Below are 17884 nucleotides of genomic sequence, written 5' to 3' on the forward strand. Positions count from 1 at the left end.
CTGGGCGTCAAAATCGACAGTGCTTTTAAATTAAACAGATAAACAGATAAACAGATAAACAGATAAAACAGATAAAACAGATAAACAGATAAACAGATAAACTCTGTGGTTAAGTCCAGTTTTTATCACTTGAGGCTCCTGTCCAAAATGAACCCGGTGTTATATTTTTTAGACTTTGAGCGTGTAATTCATGCCTTTGTTTTGACGCGTCTAGATTACTGTAATGCACTTTATGCCGGCCTAAACAAGATTTTGCTGGCACACCTGCAGCTGGTACAAAATGCTGCGGCTCGGCTGCTTACAGGAACACGCAAGCATGAGCACATCACACCAATTCTGGCTTCCCTCCACTGGCTTCCTGTCCATTTTAGAATTGATTTTAAGATGTTATTGTTTGTTTTGAAATCGCTTAATGGGCTGGCCCCTCTGTACATCTCCGACCTCCTACAGGTGTACACCCCCTCAAGGGCTTTGAGGTCGGCTGATCAGCTGCTGCTGGTAGTCCCTAAAACCAAGAAAAAGACCAGGGGAGATTGAGCCTTCTCAGCGGTAGCCCCCAGGCTCTGGAACGACCTGCCCCGCCATGTCAAATTGTCGCCCACCCTCCAAACTTTGAAGTCCCGCCTAAAGACCCACCTCTTTTCCCTCGCTTTCGAGTCAGTCTGAGCTATGTTTTATCGATTTGTATGCTTTTATTGTCTGTCCATAACCATAACCTGTCCGGCAGTGACTCAGTCAGTAGGGGCTTGGACTGGGAGCTGTAGGGTCGCCGGTTCAAGTCCCCGACCAGACCTAAAATGTGGAGTGTGGACTGCTACTTGGAGAGGTCCCAGTTCACCTCCCCCCCTTCCCCCCTCACTCCCATTGCTCCCCGGGCGCTGTACAATATCTGCCCACTGCTCCTATCACAAGACTCCTGGTACTAGGATGGGTTAAATGCAGAGAACACATTTCACTGTGTGCTGTGTGCTCTGCATGTGTGACCATTAAAGAGGGGTTTCATCCCTCCCAATTCTTATGTACCGTGTATTAATTCTTATGTGTGCCTTTTATCCTTTTATCTTTTCTTATGTGTGCTTTTTATCTATTATTGTAATATTATATTTTATTATAATGTTATGTTTGGTGTGAATCACTCTGTAAGGTAAACCCTCTGTTCTTATTATGTGCTATACAAATAAAGTGGATTGGATTGGATTGGTACTTATTAAGAACTAGAAGCAGAGGTAAAGTCAGCTAATTTGGTCTACTTTAGTAGTTGTAAGCACAGAATAACTGCCAGGCACTATAGTATACAAAAGCGTATAATACCCAATGACCATGAAAAAACAACAACTGTGTAATGTCTGTTAAAATAATGTTTTACTATGACATGCATTACGTTTGGTTTGAAAGGATTTCCAGTCAAGCCTGTTGTCCTTGATATTACACCTATTTGGGTGTATGCCATATATCATAAGCTAAATCCTATCATCTTGATTTTCCCGATCTTAACTGTAAGGTTAATTAGTTACTTTATTGCTGAATTGTTATAGTACATGATGATAAGTACTTGATATTGATCTAATGTGTGGCCTGTGATAGCCTCGATTAAAGATACATTGGTCGATAATATTTGATAACTTTGCGCAATGTCACTCGTGCTGCCAGTCTGAGCGCAGGTGGAAGAAGGACAAGCTTCATGTAACTCATGACATTTTAAAAGAGAGTTGGAGAAAGTATCAGAGCATTGTAAAGGCTGAAAAGATGAGTTACTTTTCTGATATTATTTCTAGTAACTTAAACAAACCTCGAGTTCTTTTTAAAACCATTGATGCTCTGTTAAACTCTCCTTTATCCACTTGTATTGAAGCTTCAACTGAGGTGTGTGAAAAATGCTATTTTATAGACAAGATCTCTACTATTAGAGCCAGTATCTCACCACCCTCTTTTGACCCCTCCATTGACATCACATGCACTGCTGTCTTCCAGCAGTTTGGACCTGTGTCGTTGTCATCTCTCAGTGACATTGTTGCTAATGTCTCATCTTGTCCCACAGACCCAGTCCCTCCTCTAATTTTTAAAGAGATATGGGACACTATTGGATCTAATGTCCATACAATTATAAATAGCAGCCTAGAGTCCGGTTCTGTGCCAGTTTATTTCAAACAAGCGGTTGTGGCACCCCTGATAAAAAAAACAAATCTGGACACTTCTGTCTTCTCAAATTACAGACCCATCTCCAAGCTTCCTTTTATCTAAAAAATATTGGAGAAAACCGTACTCTTACAGCTACAGTCTTTTATACATGCACACAATATCTTTGATATGTTTCAGTCCGGTTTTAAAGCGCTTCACAGTACTGAGTCTGCCCTTCTAAGAGTATTCAATGACCTCCTGGTCACTACAGACTCTGGTGACTCTGCCATCCTTATGCTCTTAGACCTCACAGCTGCCTTTGATACGATTGACCACTCCATTCCTATCTCTCGTCTAGAGCACTGTGTGGGTATCAGGGGCACTGCCTTAGAGTGGTTCAGGTCCTATTTGTCCCAGAGATCCTTCTCTGTTAGGCTTGGTGACTTTACATCATCTTCTGCCCCCCTATCCTGTGGAGTTCCCCAAGGTTCTATTTTGGGGCCCATTTTATTTTCCTTATACCTTCTCCCCCTTGGACTAATTTTTTGAAAACATGGCATCTCCTACCACCTTTATGCGGACGACTCCCAAATAAACCTATCCCTAAAAAAAAAAACCACCAGCTCTCTGATGCCCCTGGTTGACTGTCTTAATGACAAAAAGGCCTGGATTGCGCTAAACTTTTTCAACATAAATGAGAGCAAAACGGAGGTCATTGTGTTTGGACCAAATGGTGATGTCCCTTCCATTGACCTGGGTTCCCTGCAACCGTATGCAAAACCCATGGTCACTAATCTGGGCGTCAAAATCGACAGTGCTTTTAAATTAAACAGATAAACAGATAAACAGATAAACAGATAAAACAGATAAAACAGATAAACAGATAAACAGATAAACTCTGTGGTTAAGTCCAGTTTTTATCACTTGAGGCTCCTGTCCAAAATGAACCCGGTGTTATATTTTTTAGACTTTGAGCGTGTAATTCATGCCTTTGTTTTGACGCGTCTAGATTACTGTAATGCACTTTATGCCGGCCTAAACAAGATTTCGCTGGCACACCTGCAGCTGGTACAAAATGCTGCGGCTCGGCTGCTTACAGGAACACGCAAGCATGAGCACATCACACCAATTCTGGCTTCCCTCCACTGGCTTCCTGTCCATTTTAGAATTGATTTTAAGATGTTATTGTTTGTTTTGAAATCGCTTAATGGGCTGGCCCCTCTGTACATCTCCGACCTCCTACAGGTGTACACCCCCTCAAGGGCTTTGAGGTCGGCTGATCAGCTGCTGCTGGTAGTCCCTAAAACCAAGAAAAAGACCAGGGGAGATCGAGCCTTCTCAGCGGTAGCCCCCAGGCTCTGGAACGACCTGCCCCCCCCATGTCAAATTGTCGCCCACCCTCCAAACTTTGAAGTCCCGCCTAAAGACCCACCTCTTTTCCCTTGCTTTCGAGTCAGTCTGAGCTATGTTCGATTGTTATGCTTTTATTGTCTGTCCATAGCTTTTATGTACCGTGTATTAATTCTTATGTGTGCCTTTTATCCTTTTATCTTTTCTTATGTGTGCTTTTTATCTATTATTGTAATGTTATATTTTATTATAATGTTATGTTTGATGTGAAGCACTCTGTAAGGTAAACCCTCTGTTCTTATTATGTGCTATACAAATAAAGTGGATTGGATTGGATTGGTACTTATTAAGAACTAGAAGCAGAGGTAAAGTCAGCTAATTTGGTCTACTTTAGTAGTTGTAAGCACAGAATAACTGCCAGGCACTCATATAGTATACAAACGCGTATAATACCCAATGACCATGAAAAAACAACAACTGTGTAATGTCTGTTAAAATAATGACATGCATTACGTTTGGTTTGAAAGGATTTCCAGTCAAGCCTGTTGTCCTTGATATTACACCTATTTGGGTGTATGCCATATATCATAAGCTAAATCCTATCATCTTGATTTTCCCGATCTTAACTGTAAGGTTAATTAGTTACTTTATTGCTGAATTGTTATAGTACATGATGATAAGTACTTGATATTGATCTAATGTGTGGCCTGTGATAGCCTCGATCAAAGATACATTGGTCGATAATATTTGATAACTTTGCGCAATGTCTCCTACTTTTTTTCTCTTTTTCTTAACAGGCTGTAGATCAGAAGAGGTCACCATGACTGTAAAATGATATGTATCTATATGCAACATTAGATTAATTAAACACAAAAGAATATTCAACATCTGATAAACAGGGTCCTATAGGTTAAGGCTGGAATTACTCTTTAGTAAAGAATAGTATAAGTATTTTTATATTTTAAACAACATTAAATTGTATGATGAGAGGTAAACATTCAACAAGGTAAGTTTGAAGGAAAAATAAGTATCCTATTAGTCATTATGATAAGAAAATATAGAAGTGCTCAAAATATTGACTCTGTATCTCATTATATTAAAAAAAATCAAAAGAATATTGACAAGCTTTTTTGCATTTTGCAATTTTGACCTACATTACATGGCAACATTTTAATCGTATTCTCTATGTTTTTATTCAAAAATGGGCCCTACAGGAGTACATCCTTTTACATTTTTTATTAAAAAGTTACACTTTAATTGTACTGCCAAATCATATGGTTGGTGTGTACGCATATGGTTTGCTGCCCTCTTGCGGATAAGATTAGGAGCTACATTGATGAGACTCTGCTTTCAAAATAAAAGCACGGTCTTTTTAATGGAAACGAAACAAACACTAATTACGGCGTTTTGGAATCTAGTTTCCTCTACAGACTCGACTTAATGTACAGAATATTATTGCAATCATAATCTTTAAGTTTTAACCGTCTTAAAATAGCCACAGCTCAATAAATGTGTTAGCGGTGATTTACTTTGAAAGTTCTGAGCGGAAGATGTCGTTGTTATTGTCTGTAGCATGATTGGAGCTAACGCCATTGATTGTAGCTGTATTTGACATCAATAACAGAGGGAACAACGGCATGTTTCTTGATTAATCACCTGAAAATAAAGGCAAACTTGACAAGACTTGACGACAAAACATCTCCATTTCTTGGCAACTGCTTTACCGCTAGCTAACGTTACGAGGTGAGAAATAAGGCGTTCAGTTTACCGTTGTTTTTCCGTTAGCTGTTTCTGGATGCCTTTGACATTTGTTCTCTGACAGACCGGTGATTTCTTCATTCATAAAACTGACATTCTGCCAGTAATGATAGGAAGCTATTCCACAGTGACATGTATTTTTCTTGACTTTTGCTTAGCCTTGTTTTTCCAAATGATGCCTTCAAGTGAAGCGTGAAAGTCGTACATAATACTATTTTCTTTACAGAGCGTCACCACAAAATGAATGTTGTAAATAAACAAACTGTATATAAAGTAGTGGTGTAAAGTCACTACATTTACTCTAAGTACTGTACTTAAGTAGATTTTTGAGGGGCTTGTACTTTACTTGAGCATTTAAATGTCTTAATAATTTCTACTTTTACCCCACTACAATTCAGAGGTTAACAGTGTGCTTTTACGGCACTACATTTATTGTATACCCTTAGTTACTTTTTACACTAAATGAGACTTAAGTTACACCTGGAGTAAATCCACAAGTAAATAAAATTAGCTGCACCTTTACCAGCTCTGATAACACTAATGCATCAATAATTATAATCCAAACATATGATATTTATATTGTCCTGCAATGGGCCACTTTTTAATTAGAAAAATCTATCAGACTTGAATTTATTTGGCAAATCCAGCAAAAATAAATACCTACCAAATCAAGTTACTTTATCACATTGATGCAAAACAGGTATTTAAGTAATATGGCCCAAAACATTTCCTTATACAAGAGATATTAAAGGGGGAGCTGCCACCTTGTAAGCACATTATACATCTCACAGTAGATCAACATATTGCTCACCTATGACAATATAACATTTATCTTGTATATTAACTTGATAGGGTCACACAGTGCCTCTAATTGCTACAGAGATGTGTGTTAAATCATGTTAACAGGCTACTTTCTTTGTATGTTTTTGTTTGTATCTTCTGGTGGTAGGCAACATGGGGCGAATCTTCTTGGATCACATCGGTGGGACTCGCCTCTTCTCTTGCGCAAACTGTGACACGATTCTGACCAACCGAACTGAACTCATCTCCACGCGCTTCACTGGAGCCACTGGACGAGCTTTCCTGTTCAACAAGGTACCTCTATCATTAGTGTCAGGGTAATTAAGGTGGTCATTTCCACTGTAGTAAAGGAGAGAAGTTCACTATACATGTTGACTTTATTACCAGTTTTTCAACTTTACTTTTAAAAGGCAAAAAATGAAAATCTTACTCTTTATTTTCTTACATCATGCCTGACCTAATGCTCTTCTTTAAAACAATAAATCAAGAAATCAAAATAATTGCAACGTCAGATTCAGTATTTTTGCCACTACATCTGCTCCACACCTATCCGACATTTCAATGTTTAATTAAATACCTTGTCTTACTGTAATTTGCTTTATAAAAAATAAAAAATAATCCTTATATCCTAATAAACTGTTACATTAAAGGTCACCTATTATGCAAAATCCACTTGTTCATGTCTTTTATACATCAACATGTGTCCCCTCTGTGTAAAGAGATTCTGAAAGTTTCAGGAAAAAAGACTTTCTCACTTTTTGTCCTGATCCATTTTTATAAAAACCTGTCTGAAAATGAGCTGATCAGATTTTGGCCACTTTATGATGTCATAACGATTGTTTGGCTTGTGTAACCATTAGCCGATCACCAACCAAGGTAACCCCCCCCCCCCCCCCCTTATCACCTGAATCTCCTCCTAGAGCACCATTGTGTTCTTTTTAACCAAATATCTCTCAGAGGGGCGTGGGGAGTGGCTCCTTATTTTCATCTAAAGTAACAGACAGAGAATCAGCACTTTTGAAACAGGGCTGAAACAGAGGGGATTATGGGATGCTGCAATTATCTGTTTGGTATTTCGAGCCAAACACTTCAGAGACATGTTTTGTATCTGAGACCTATAATATACTGATGAAAAACAGTATAATAGGGGAACTTTAACATATGTTTGTCTGCTATCCTCCAGGTTGTGAATCTGCAGCACAGCGAGGTACAGGACAGAGTCATGCTGACAGGAAGACACATGGTGCGGGACGTCAGCTGCAAGAACTGCAACAGCAAGCTGGGCTGGATGTACGAATACGCCACTGAGGAAAGCCAGCGCTACAAGGAGGGCCGTATCATCCTGGAGAGGGCGCTGGTGAGGGAGAGCGAGGGCTTCGAGCATGTTCCCTCTGATAACTGTTGAGTTCACCTTTGTCGCAGTTACAATGCTCCATTTAAAGCTTTGCCTCCAGCAGCAGTGCATGGACCGTGTGCCATTTGTGGTAGTGCTACACCAAAAATAATATCACAAGCTGTGGTCTTTGTGAGAGTACAAACAAAAAGTGGTGGATGTTTTCCCGTCATTTATAACATCTAAGAATTTCTTCTCTGATGGGTAATACCATTGATTCTCATTTAAAATCACCTGCAGTTTCAATGTGTTACCAGCTGGCTGTGATGTTCAAAAAAGGTGTTGTGGTGCTTTCAGAGAGAGAGGATTCGCTCCTGCTGCCCTGCAAGAAGTCCAGACAGATGGACAGATTGTTATGTGGAGGTTTGAATAGCCATTAAAGGAATTGGTCAATTCTCAACATAAGATTTAGTCTTAGTTCCTTTCCTGACTAGTTATAAATAATGCCAGACATTAGTTATTTAAAGTATTAAGTTTGTTTTCTTTAATATTAGCTGTATCAGATTATCCCCTAAGAACATCAATCATCTTCTTGATTATATGATATTGTTGTTATCCAGGTTTGACCTATAAAGAGTTCAGATAAATCCAGTAAAAGATAAATGAAGTTGAACTTATTCACATTTTATTACTCTTTCTGCAAACCTGATTTACAGATTTTTTTGTGCTGTTATTCAAAATATAGATTTGTGGAAATTGTCAAGTTACTTGAATGAAACTAAAGAACATGTTTTGTTTTTTTGTCAAAAATAAATAAAACACCCAAACAGGTATTCATTGAATCTGTGTTTTCTTACGTGTGTGTATTACTACTGTAAAATGTTATTTGGGGGATTTATTTTATGTATGAGTAGTGATTTAAATGCATGTTTGAGTAATTTAAGATCTTATAATGTGCTGTTAGATCTGGAGTAATTTGGGTCAAATAACCTGGACATATTTTTAATTATAGTCCAACTGCTTCAATGTCAATAACTACCTTTTTTGACAATAATAATTACTAGTTACTTTACTGATACAGATTATTAGCTAATACAAAATATGAATAAACCAATAAATCAACTATGATATAAAATGATAGGTTAAAATATCCAGCACTATTATATAAAGTAATGAACATTCTGCGACACAGGGACAAACTTTAGGATGAGGACATTTTTATAAACTTTGAAGATGATGGATTTGATACAAATATATATGTTTTCTTATAAAACTATTTTATCTTTTGGAAAATTGAACATTCACAAGAAGAAATGGACTACTCTTAACCAGATATGACATTGCAACAATATGGCACCACTTTAAAAAAAAAAGAGTCAATGAATCAATACTTTAGTTGAAATGTTACCTTTTGTATTCATCACTAATTTATTTATATGTATTTCTTTATAGTTAATTTATAAAATGTTTGAAATAAAAAAAAAGTAATTCCGCGATACAAAAACAAACGCACCCTCCCGTCCTTCGCTAAGCATTCTGGGAAATGAAGGCAATATGTCGTAAAACAGGAAAAACTGAACTACTCATTATCTAATGATGTGTAGCTCGTCGGGCAGCATTCCTCAATCCATTCAGGATACCTTTATAACTTTTGATGGCATGTGAAGTCAGTCGGGAACTCGAGTTGCTAACCTCCCGGACTGACACCAAACAGAGCAGCGATGGCTGTCGGTGAGTTGAAACGGTTCATAATACAAGCTAGCATGATAGGCTAATGCTAGCTGTTAACAGGAACGTTTGTCCTCTAAATTGAGTATACACATAAACAAAGAAGTGAAACTCTGCTAGCCGGGGAATACTTGTCACTTATAGTGTGATTCGGTTTTTGCTAACACTTGTGTTGAGTGATAAATAACTGTATGAAAATGACTGTTAGCTACATGCAGTGTAAAGTAAAGTAACTAAGTAGATTTACTCAAGTACTGTACTATTTTTGAGACACTAGTACGTACTTGAGTATTTAAATTGTTTCCTGATTTGTTCTTCTACCCCACAATTCATAGGTAAATCATGTACCTTTACTCCACTACATGTACTTAATATCTGTAGTTACTTCACAGATTTGGATTAATGATATGAAATATATAATCAACACTCATAAGACTGTAGTCACACCTTAAGTAAATTCACAAGCTATCTTGAAGCATACAAAGTAATTCAAACAAGCTGCACCTTTGGTAAACTCATTAATGCAGCAATAATGATCATGAAAACATATGACATTCCTGTTTGTCATCTTGCAATATACTTATTTATATAAATAGTTATCCACGCAATAAACTGTATTTAATTTTGTCTTAATTTACATTATTTTATTTCATATTCTGTTCTTGTACATATCATATTCTACTTACATGTATATAGACTTTTTGTACTACTTTTTATTTTGTATTTTATTATATATGTTGGATTGGAAACCTTTGAATCTTGAATTTTGTATTAAAATATAATATATTATTCTTAAATGGGCCAATCTGCATAATTGAGTACTTTTACTTTTAGTACTTTAAGTATATGTTGATGCCGATACTGTTGTACTTTACTTGAGTAACATTTACAAAACCACGACTTTTAATTAACATAATATGTTCTTGTTAGTTTGACAAACTAATTCATTATTTTTGAGATATGATATCATTATACTCAGAAAGTTTGTCATTCATTTGAGATATAAGGTCATAACAAGGCCCAGATTTCATTAATAAATGTTATTTTCACCTCTGATTGTTATCCTCAGAAAATGTGAGCGCGATCTTCAAGATGTACTGCCTGACGGTGATGACCATGGTGGCGGCCACGTACACAGTGGCCCTGCGGTACACCAGGACCATCTCAACGGGCGATATGTACTACGCTACAACCGCAGTGTGCCTCGCTGAGGTCATTAAACTGGTACTGAGTCTGGGGATGCTGACAAAGTAAGTGTCACATACTACACATTTTACAACAGGAGTGGTTATACTTGGAAAAAATATTTTTACAATTATCTTCTAAGTAATATATATATATATATATACAAAGATATCAAAAATATGTCAGGTCAACATGATGTATTCCCCTAAATTGTTAGTATTATAAGTATTTAAAAAAACTGACATAAGTTAGTGGGTCAGCTACAGACAAGCACACCTACGATAAATGTTAAATATCATAGGACATTATGTCAAAAGTTCACAGCTGATGTTATTTTCCATGTATTAGTTAATATCATGTAAACTAACATGCTAGAGTTATCTAATATATCATAGTGGCATGTAACTGACGTCATGTATTTGTGATGAACCATTTTGAGACATATTTAGTTCAGAGGCCTGTACTACGAAGCCGGATTTTTGCTTAGCCGGCTGACTTCAGGGAAAACTCGGGCTTTCCGGTCCTACGACGCTGGTTCTCTTTTTAGTGGGCTAGATCTCCATGGTAACTTATGCTGAGCGGCCAACCTCCTCGGGAGGAGGTTAGGTTGCAGGCTAAGAGATCAACTCAGTGAAAGCACCGCCTGCTGACCAATCAGAGCTCCGTGTGCGGAGTTTAAAGCTATCAAGTCATATTACAGGATAAAGGAAATACAGAAAAACTGCCGTTGCAGGAAAGACGGTCGGCAAAAATCAACTGACTGTGTGAACGTGAAAATTAATAGAATATCCCCTCCCATCTTCAGAGCAATCTGACTATTATAACATTAGCGTTAAGAAAGCTTACTTGAATATCTGCCACAACATAAGTAACCGGATCAGAGTAACATTAAGTACAGTCCGCGGCACTGTGAGTGCAGACGTCGATGTGTCCCATTTATCATTCATATCATATCACATCATAATGTATCATATATTTCCTTATCTGAGTCAGCTTCTTGAGCTGTATCTGGCCGTGCAACACTCACAGTGTCACATACTGTATGCAGAAGTATTATTTTAAGCAACACATTAAGTTGAATAACACTCGAGTCAAATGTAATTAAAGTCAGATCCACTCGTGTCTTGGACGGAGCAGTGATTTCATAAACCTGTTAATGTACGCATTCAAACACTTTTTCTTTTACCAGCTGTATTCACCTTGCAGGTGCAGCTATGTGGCTTTTATCCTGGATAAAGTGTTTAAGTCATGGATGTTTAAAGTTGAACTTCTTCATATTTGACTAATATTAAAGTTCACTTTTCATTCAGGAAGTATGACGCTGCGCTGTCAGTACACTTGTCCATGTTTGAGATTGGTCGAATGCTCCAAATACCACCCCTTTCATGTGAACGCGCACCTAACTAGATAGGACACGGCTGGCTTGAGCGATCCACTTGATAACCAGCGTCGTAGTACAGCTTAGCCAGAGCGCGTATGTTTTGGATTAGGCCAACCGGCTAACTCAAACATATCCAGGTTAGGAAAATCCGGCTTCGTAGTACAGGCCTCTGATGCTGAGCTGCCTAACTGGTTTGTACAAGAATGACTGGTTAGTACTCTGTGCTTATACATGAGGATTATAAAAGGAATTCAAGAACAGTGATTCAACGACTTCTGAGGTGTAATAGATCTGTTTCAAAGAATAATCAAATGCATTTAAACTTTACATTTATACTTCTTCATCAGTCTGTTTTTATGTCCCCTTTCCCAGAGAAACGGGAAGTTTTTCCAGACTGAAGAGCGCTTTAATGGAACATATATTCTGCAGCCCCAAAGAGCTACTGAAGCTGAGCGTGCCATCCGTAGTGTACGCGATTCAGAACAACATGGCCTTTCTTGCCTTGAGCAACCTCGATGCTGCAGTTTATCAGGTATGAATTTAATCCTTTCTTTAATGAGGAATGTACAAATCAGTGTTTCCCACACATAGCATTCACTTGGGCGGGCCATCCAACTGAAATGAAAGGCCATCTATAAAATATTTGCCGACCCATTGTGGGGGAAACTTCTGTAGCAATTGGAAACAGGACTCAGAGAGACACGATGGAGAGCTGGAGCTTTGATGGCAAACACTGACGGTTTATTTGGAGCTTCGGCCGGAGAATTCACAAAACAAGTCACGGGCCACGGTTTGACCACACGGTTGAGATGCCACAATCAATTCTGAAGAACTCTACCCCAGACCCATGTATTTAGCTAGTTCAGAGAGAAGAATCAACATTGTGCATAACAAGATTGAATCATTAACACCTCTATCAGCTGACGCCAACAGGCAGGAACAGGGAGACAAAACACTGAGAGCACAGCAGCCAAGGTTACAGGTGTCTGTGCTCAGTCAGGACAGTATGAACTGATAAACTGGGTCAAAGTTATGGGCCTTGGAAAATATTTCCCCAACACCCATCAGAGCATTTTTTCATTTTTAATCCCTCGGAGGAAGCGACAGCATCTGCAATCGATTAACTAGCGGCTGCACGTCATTGCAGAGGAGCTGAGGGAGATATTGCAATTTAATCCGAGAAAAGCACCAGTTAATGTTTTGTTTTTGCTTGATTACAAACAATGTTGATTATTTTTCAACTACACTTGTTGGTGCTGGAAAGGTTAAGCTTGCAACCCGATTTGGCCTATGTTTTTCGTAGGATTCAAACACATAATGCACATTACAGAAACTTCCCTTAAATGTGTGAGGTTTGAAGAGAAAGAAGTGTAAACAGTGGTTATAATATCAAAGTATGTGCAGAGCTATGGGCTCAGAACAGTCTCATAATACACACATGCACACAGAAGGATTCACACTTGTATTTCCGGATCCACACTTGTGTTTTTCAATGCACACACAAATGTGTTCCGTTTCATATTCATGTAAATAAAATGCAAATACAGAAAAAAGTTTTACATATGTATTTTTGATCCTCACATATTTGTTTTCCGTTTAAATCCCCTGAACCTGCAAACACAAACCGCTTTCTGTGCATGGATCGCTGTGCATTCGTGTGTGGGTTTTTTGAGACTCCCCTGACGGTGACCCGATTCGTACTTTTTCTATCTATAGCCAATCAGATGTCTCCTTCATTCTAAGCCAATAGCGCGTCCCCATGAGGGTATGATTGATTGCGTTCATGACACTTCATATACGCATTTTGCGCTGTCCGGAGCAGGGTTTCCCCGGACAGAATTTATTTTACCGGACAAATTTGAAACTTACCGGTCATGTTTCAATAATAATAATAATAGTAATAATAATAATAAGAAATTGTGTAGCAGTTTCCGTTAGCAGGTAATTACCGGACTATGACCGGATATGGCTAATAACACGGGAGTAACTCTCTTTTCCTCTCTCCCTCCCTCTCTCCTGACAGCCCGTCAGTTTCTCATGCAGCTCGCTAAAACTTCACTCGCGTTTATGTCCATATCGATCAGATCCAGCTCTCCTGATCGGCCTTTATAGAGAGCGCCGATCAAACTATTAAGAGTGAATATCGGCCGATAATGACCGTTGACAGTTCACTGTCTAGCACTGGCTTCGTAGTGCACTGATCGATTAGGCTAAGCTAACCTGTAGCTGCTCCTAGTGCCTCCACACTCACAACAACTTCATACAGACATCAATAAAGCAGCTGTATTCGCCATACAGGAAACACACATTTAAAACAGTTTTGCCTACCGTTTTTGTGTACACAAGCATTCATTAATGGTTCGGAAAGTGGCACTGTACCTTAATAATATAAAGGCTTGTATTTGCGTGCATTTCCTGTTCGGAAAGTGGCTATGTACTGAGAGTGGAGGTGTCCTGAGATTAGCGCCTGCAGGCAGGCTCCATGGACCTGTCAGCTCCGGACAACGCAAAATGCGTACATGAAGCGCTACGTCATGAACGCAAGAAATCTACCCTCGTGGGGGCGCGCTCATGTGATTGGCTTATAATTGAGGAGACATCTGATTGGCTATAGATAGAAAAAATTACAAGTACGAATCAGGTCACCGTCAGGGGAGTCTCAAAAAACCCACACACGAATGCACAGCGATCCATGCACAGAAAGCGGTTTGTGTTTGCAGGTGCAGCGGTTTTAAACGGAAAACAAATATGTGAGGATCAAAAATACATATGTAAAACTTTTTTCTGTATTTGGGTTTTATTTACATGTATATGAAACGGAACACATTTGTGTGTGCGTTGAAAAACACAAGTGTGGATCATGAAATACAAGTGTGAATCCTTCTGTGTGCATGTGTGTATTATGAGACTGTTCTGAGCCCATACAGAGCTGCCGTATTAGTGTGTTGCTGAACAGGAACTCGTCCCCCCTTCCCTCAATAAATATGTTTAAAAAATCCATAGTTAATCATTTTTAGAACTAACTTGTGTGTTCCTGTGTAGGTGACCTATCAGCTGAAGATCCCGTGCACGGCCCTGTGCATGGTCCTCATGCTGAACCGCTCTCTCAACCGCCTGCAGTGGTTCTCCGTCTTCATGCTCTGCGGGGGCGTCTCACTCGTCCAATGGAAGCCTGTAGAGGCCACTAAAGTTCAGGTGGGTGGGGGGCTCAAAGTCAACTTTATTGTCAATCTTCCAGTTTGTGTGTACAGACAGAGAGATCGAAATACCGTTTCCCACAATCCTGTATATAAAAATATGTGTGCAAATATGTATACACAGTCAAAGACACATTTTTACATGTGCACACATTAAGACCTAAATAAAAACACAACAATCAATATATACAAAATAACAGTCACTTCAATATTTTGAGAATTTACATTAGTGCAAGATTGCCCATCGCAGCGTAAAAAGTGTCTGGTGCTGTTTAAGTTACAATTTAAATTATACAACCATACTGGTGTCTCTTTTTTAAAACGTTGTGTCTAATACATCAACAACACGTAACAACACAAGACAAATGAAATAAGGATAACTAAGAAAACTTGACTCTAAAATAAAAAGAGAGAAAAACTGAAAATACTTATTAATAATAACTTTAGATAGGCAATAACATCAAATTACTTTTATATATAATTATTTGAGCACATCTCTTATTTTTTATAATTTAGTTAGACTGAAAGTACTTCCTTAACCCAACCCTGAAAGTAGAACATTATTATATATTTTGATAACTGTGACTCGGTAAACATCCTGTGACTCGTGACGTCATGGATTGTGGTTTTTATTGGCTGGTTCTACTGAAATTGCAGGTAGTAATTTACCACCTGTCTCTGGTCTCATGTCTTTGTTTTCCAGGTGGAGCAAAATCCTTTTGTTGGGTTTGTCGCCATCGCCATTGCTGTCCTTTGTTCGGGATTTGCAGGTAAAACTGCAAAGGATTCTGTGGAAATTGCTTGTGGTCCTTTTACCTAATTATATCCAATATTTATTTAGCTACCACACTAAATACAAATACACCAAAAAGAACACCTGCTGCTGTCCTGAAATATTTCTTTCCTCAGGTGTTGCTAAAATGGAATGGCTGTCATTGAGGTTTCAGATATGTCGTCTTGTCTTACCGTAATTCAAGATGTTTGAGTATTCACTTGTAGTTTTGTGTCCCTTTCTGCTAAAGGCGTGTACTTTGAGAAGGTGTTAAAGAGCTCCGATACTTCCCTGTGGGTGAGAAACATCCAGATGTACCTGTCTGGTATTGTGATCACCCTGATCGGTGTTTTCCTGAACGACGGTAATAAGGTCCTGGAGAACGGCTTCTTCTTCGGTTATACGCACTGGGTGTACTTTGTAGTGCGTAAGTACGACATAAACCGAGGATAATTTCTATTTGATTTCACTTTTTCCCCCACAGTATTTTAGCTGACACTGCTCTTTTTGCCTCCAGTCTTGGCCAGTGTAGGTGGTCTGTACACGTCGGTGGTGGTGAAGTACACCGACAACATCATGAAGGGCTTCTCGGCTGCGGCCGCCATCGTCCTGTCGACTGTGGCGTCTGTCCTATTGTTTGGACTGCATATAAGTACGTTAATATCTCAAACATAAGTGTTGGTGAACTAATGATCAGGGTTGTACCAGTACTGAGAATTAGAGTCCAGTAGTTGGTGCTCCACATTGGTTTAAAACAGGGGTGTCCAACTCAAGGCCCGCGCAAGAGCTTGCAAAGCATAAAATAAGTTTATTATATGGTTACATGCCGCTTTACAGAAGTAACGTTGCCCATAAACTACATGTCCCACAATGCATCTCATTTTGTGACATGCGCACTGAAGAGACTTGCAATTATTTGCCCCAGACTTCTGCTTTCAGACGTAGTTAATTATGAAGTTATTACCCTATCCAATAATAATCCAATGCAGGGGCAATAATGTAATATAATACATTGTTTTAAATATATTATATGTATTTGTATGTAGTCTTAAAATTACAACCGGCCCCTTTGAGTGCAACCTTAATGCCAATGTTGCCTGCGATGAAATTGAGTTTGACACTAAAACATTTCCAAAAAGTCAAACAAATCCATATTCATTGGAAAAAATGTATTCCTAAATTCCCATTTTTATCTAACAGAATAATCTTCGTCAATCCATATCTGTTAGTGTTTCGCCTTTTAAAGAAAAAAAGCTGCATTTTCACTGCAATCATCACACCTGTTCAAATCAGCCTACTCCCTGTAGTGCTCCCCATCATGTGTTTCATTTGTGTCCCCTTTGATTGTCTCCTCCATGATTTCCTGTTTGTGTTTTTATCATGCTCTGTTGCCTCTTAGCATGTTTAACAAACTGTACGGTGTCCTTGAGTGTCATGAAAGTGTTACGATGTCTTTCTGAATGATATGAATGTCTCATTTTGCTTTTCTTTCCCTCTTGTGCAGCGATCCCCTTTGCCTCCGGGGCCCTCCTGGTGTGCGTTTCCATCTATCTGTACGGACTGCCAAAGTCGGAGACAATGAGGACGACCCGGCAGGACTCGGACGCAGAATCCAAACAGAAACTGATCAATGTTTGAGCCGCCGAGTCTTTCCTGGGGGGGGGGGGAAAGAGGTGGTCACCTTCTCTAGGGACCTAAAGAGCTCTTTGGAGATTTGGGATCCACTTCCGTTATTCTGCAAATGAACACTCAGTTGAGTCGTCTTGTTCATCAGTAATGTTTCGGTTGATATGAAGAAACACACACATTTGACCATAAGCTTGCCTTTATAGCTGGCCCAATTTAATTTCTGTAAATAATCTGAGGCAATCATCAAAGTCTTTAAATTAATCTTTAGCCATGCTGGAGCGATAAGCATTGACAGGACTTTGTTACTTTGATTGTGATGCCTCAATATATCTGTTTTACGAGGCGTATAAATGTAACGACTCCATATCATGTACGTTTTTTTTGTCAATCAGTAATTTGTCTGTTTTACACTGTGAAATGTCTATGGCCATATCACATAGTGCTACATCTGAATGTGCCCGACTCACGGGAAAACATACTTGAAAAAGGATGACGACCGACTGCATGTCTGATTATGTTTATAATATCATCTCTTTACTGTCTTTTATCTTTTTGTATCACATCTGTGTCGCATTCTGTTTTGAAAGTCATTTTAAAGCTTTTATTAAAACTGAATGGAAATAGTGGTAAAA

The 17884-nt window shown here is 38.7% G+C and overlaps 2 protein-coding genes across 2 annotated transcripts; both read left to right on the forward strand.

The window, feature by feature from the left end:
- Positions 1–5018: 5018 nt before the first annotated feature.
- Positions 5019–8193, forward strand: LOC117486859 (protein yippee-like 5). Its single transcript, XM_034135431.1, has 3 exons — positions 5019–5211; positions 6176–6321; positions 7211–8193. The coding sequence occupies exons 2-3, from the start codon at positions 6181–6183 to the stop codon at positions 7430–7432; spliced, it is 363 nt and encodes a 120-aa protein (XP_033991322.1). The 5' UTR covers positions 5019–5211; positions 6176–6180; the 3' UTR covers positions 7433–8193.
- Positions 8194–8898: 705 nt separating this feature from the next.
- On the forward strand, positions 8899–17884 carry slc35a1 (solute carrier family 35 member A1). Its single transcript, XM_034135694.1, has 8 exons — positions 8899–9091; positions 10158–10338; positions 12027–12186; positions 14697–14849; positions 15555–15621; positions 15874–16050; positions 16141–16275; positions 17128–17884. Exons 1-8 carry the CDS (start codon positions 9082–9084, stop codon positions 17259–17261), a joined length of 1017 nt encoding a protein of 338 aa, XP_033991585.1. The 5' UTR covers positions 8899–9081; the 3' UTR covers positions 17262–17884.

This window comes from Trematomus bernacchii, unplaced genomic scaffold (assembly GCF_902827165.1).
Source record: "Trematomus bernacchii unplaced genomic scaffold, fTreBer1.1, whole genome shotgun sequence".
Classification (NCBI taxonomy): Eukaryota; Metazoa; Chordata; class Actinopteri; order Perciformes; family Nototheniidae; genus Trematomus; species Trematomus bernacchii.

Bases quoted from the DNA above. Each gene is read 5' to 3' on its own strand.
- LOC117486859 (XM_034135431.1), top strand. From the start codon at position 6,181: ATGGGGCGAATCTTCTTGGATCACATCGGTGGGACTCGCCTCTTCTCT. The intron at 6,322-7,210 runs GTACCTCTATCA...GCTATCCTCCAG, and splicing joins GAGCTTTCCTGTTCAACAAG to GTTGTGAATCTGCAGCACAG.
- slc35a1 (XM_034135694.1), top strand. The intron at 12,187-14,696 runs GTATGAATTTAA...GTTCCTGTGTAG, and splicing joins TCGATGCTGCAGTTTATCAG to GTGACCTATCAGCTGAAGAT. The intron at 16,276-17,127 runs GTACGTTAATAT...CCTCTTGTGCAG, and splicing joins ATTGTTTGGACTGCATATAA to CGATCCCCTTTGCCTCCGGG.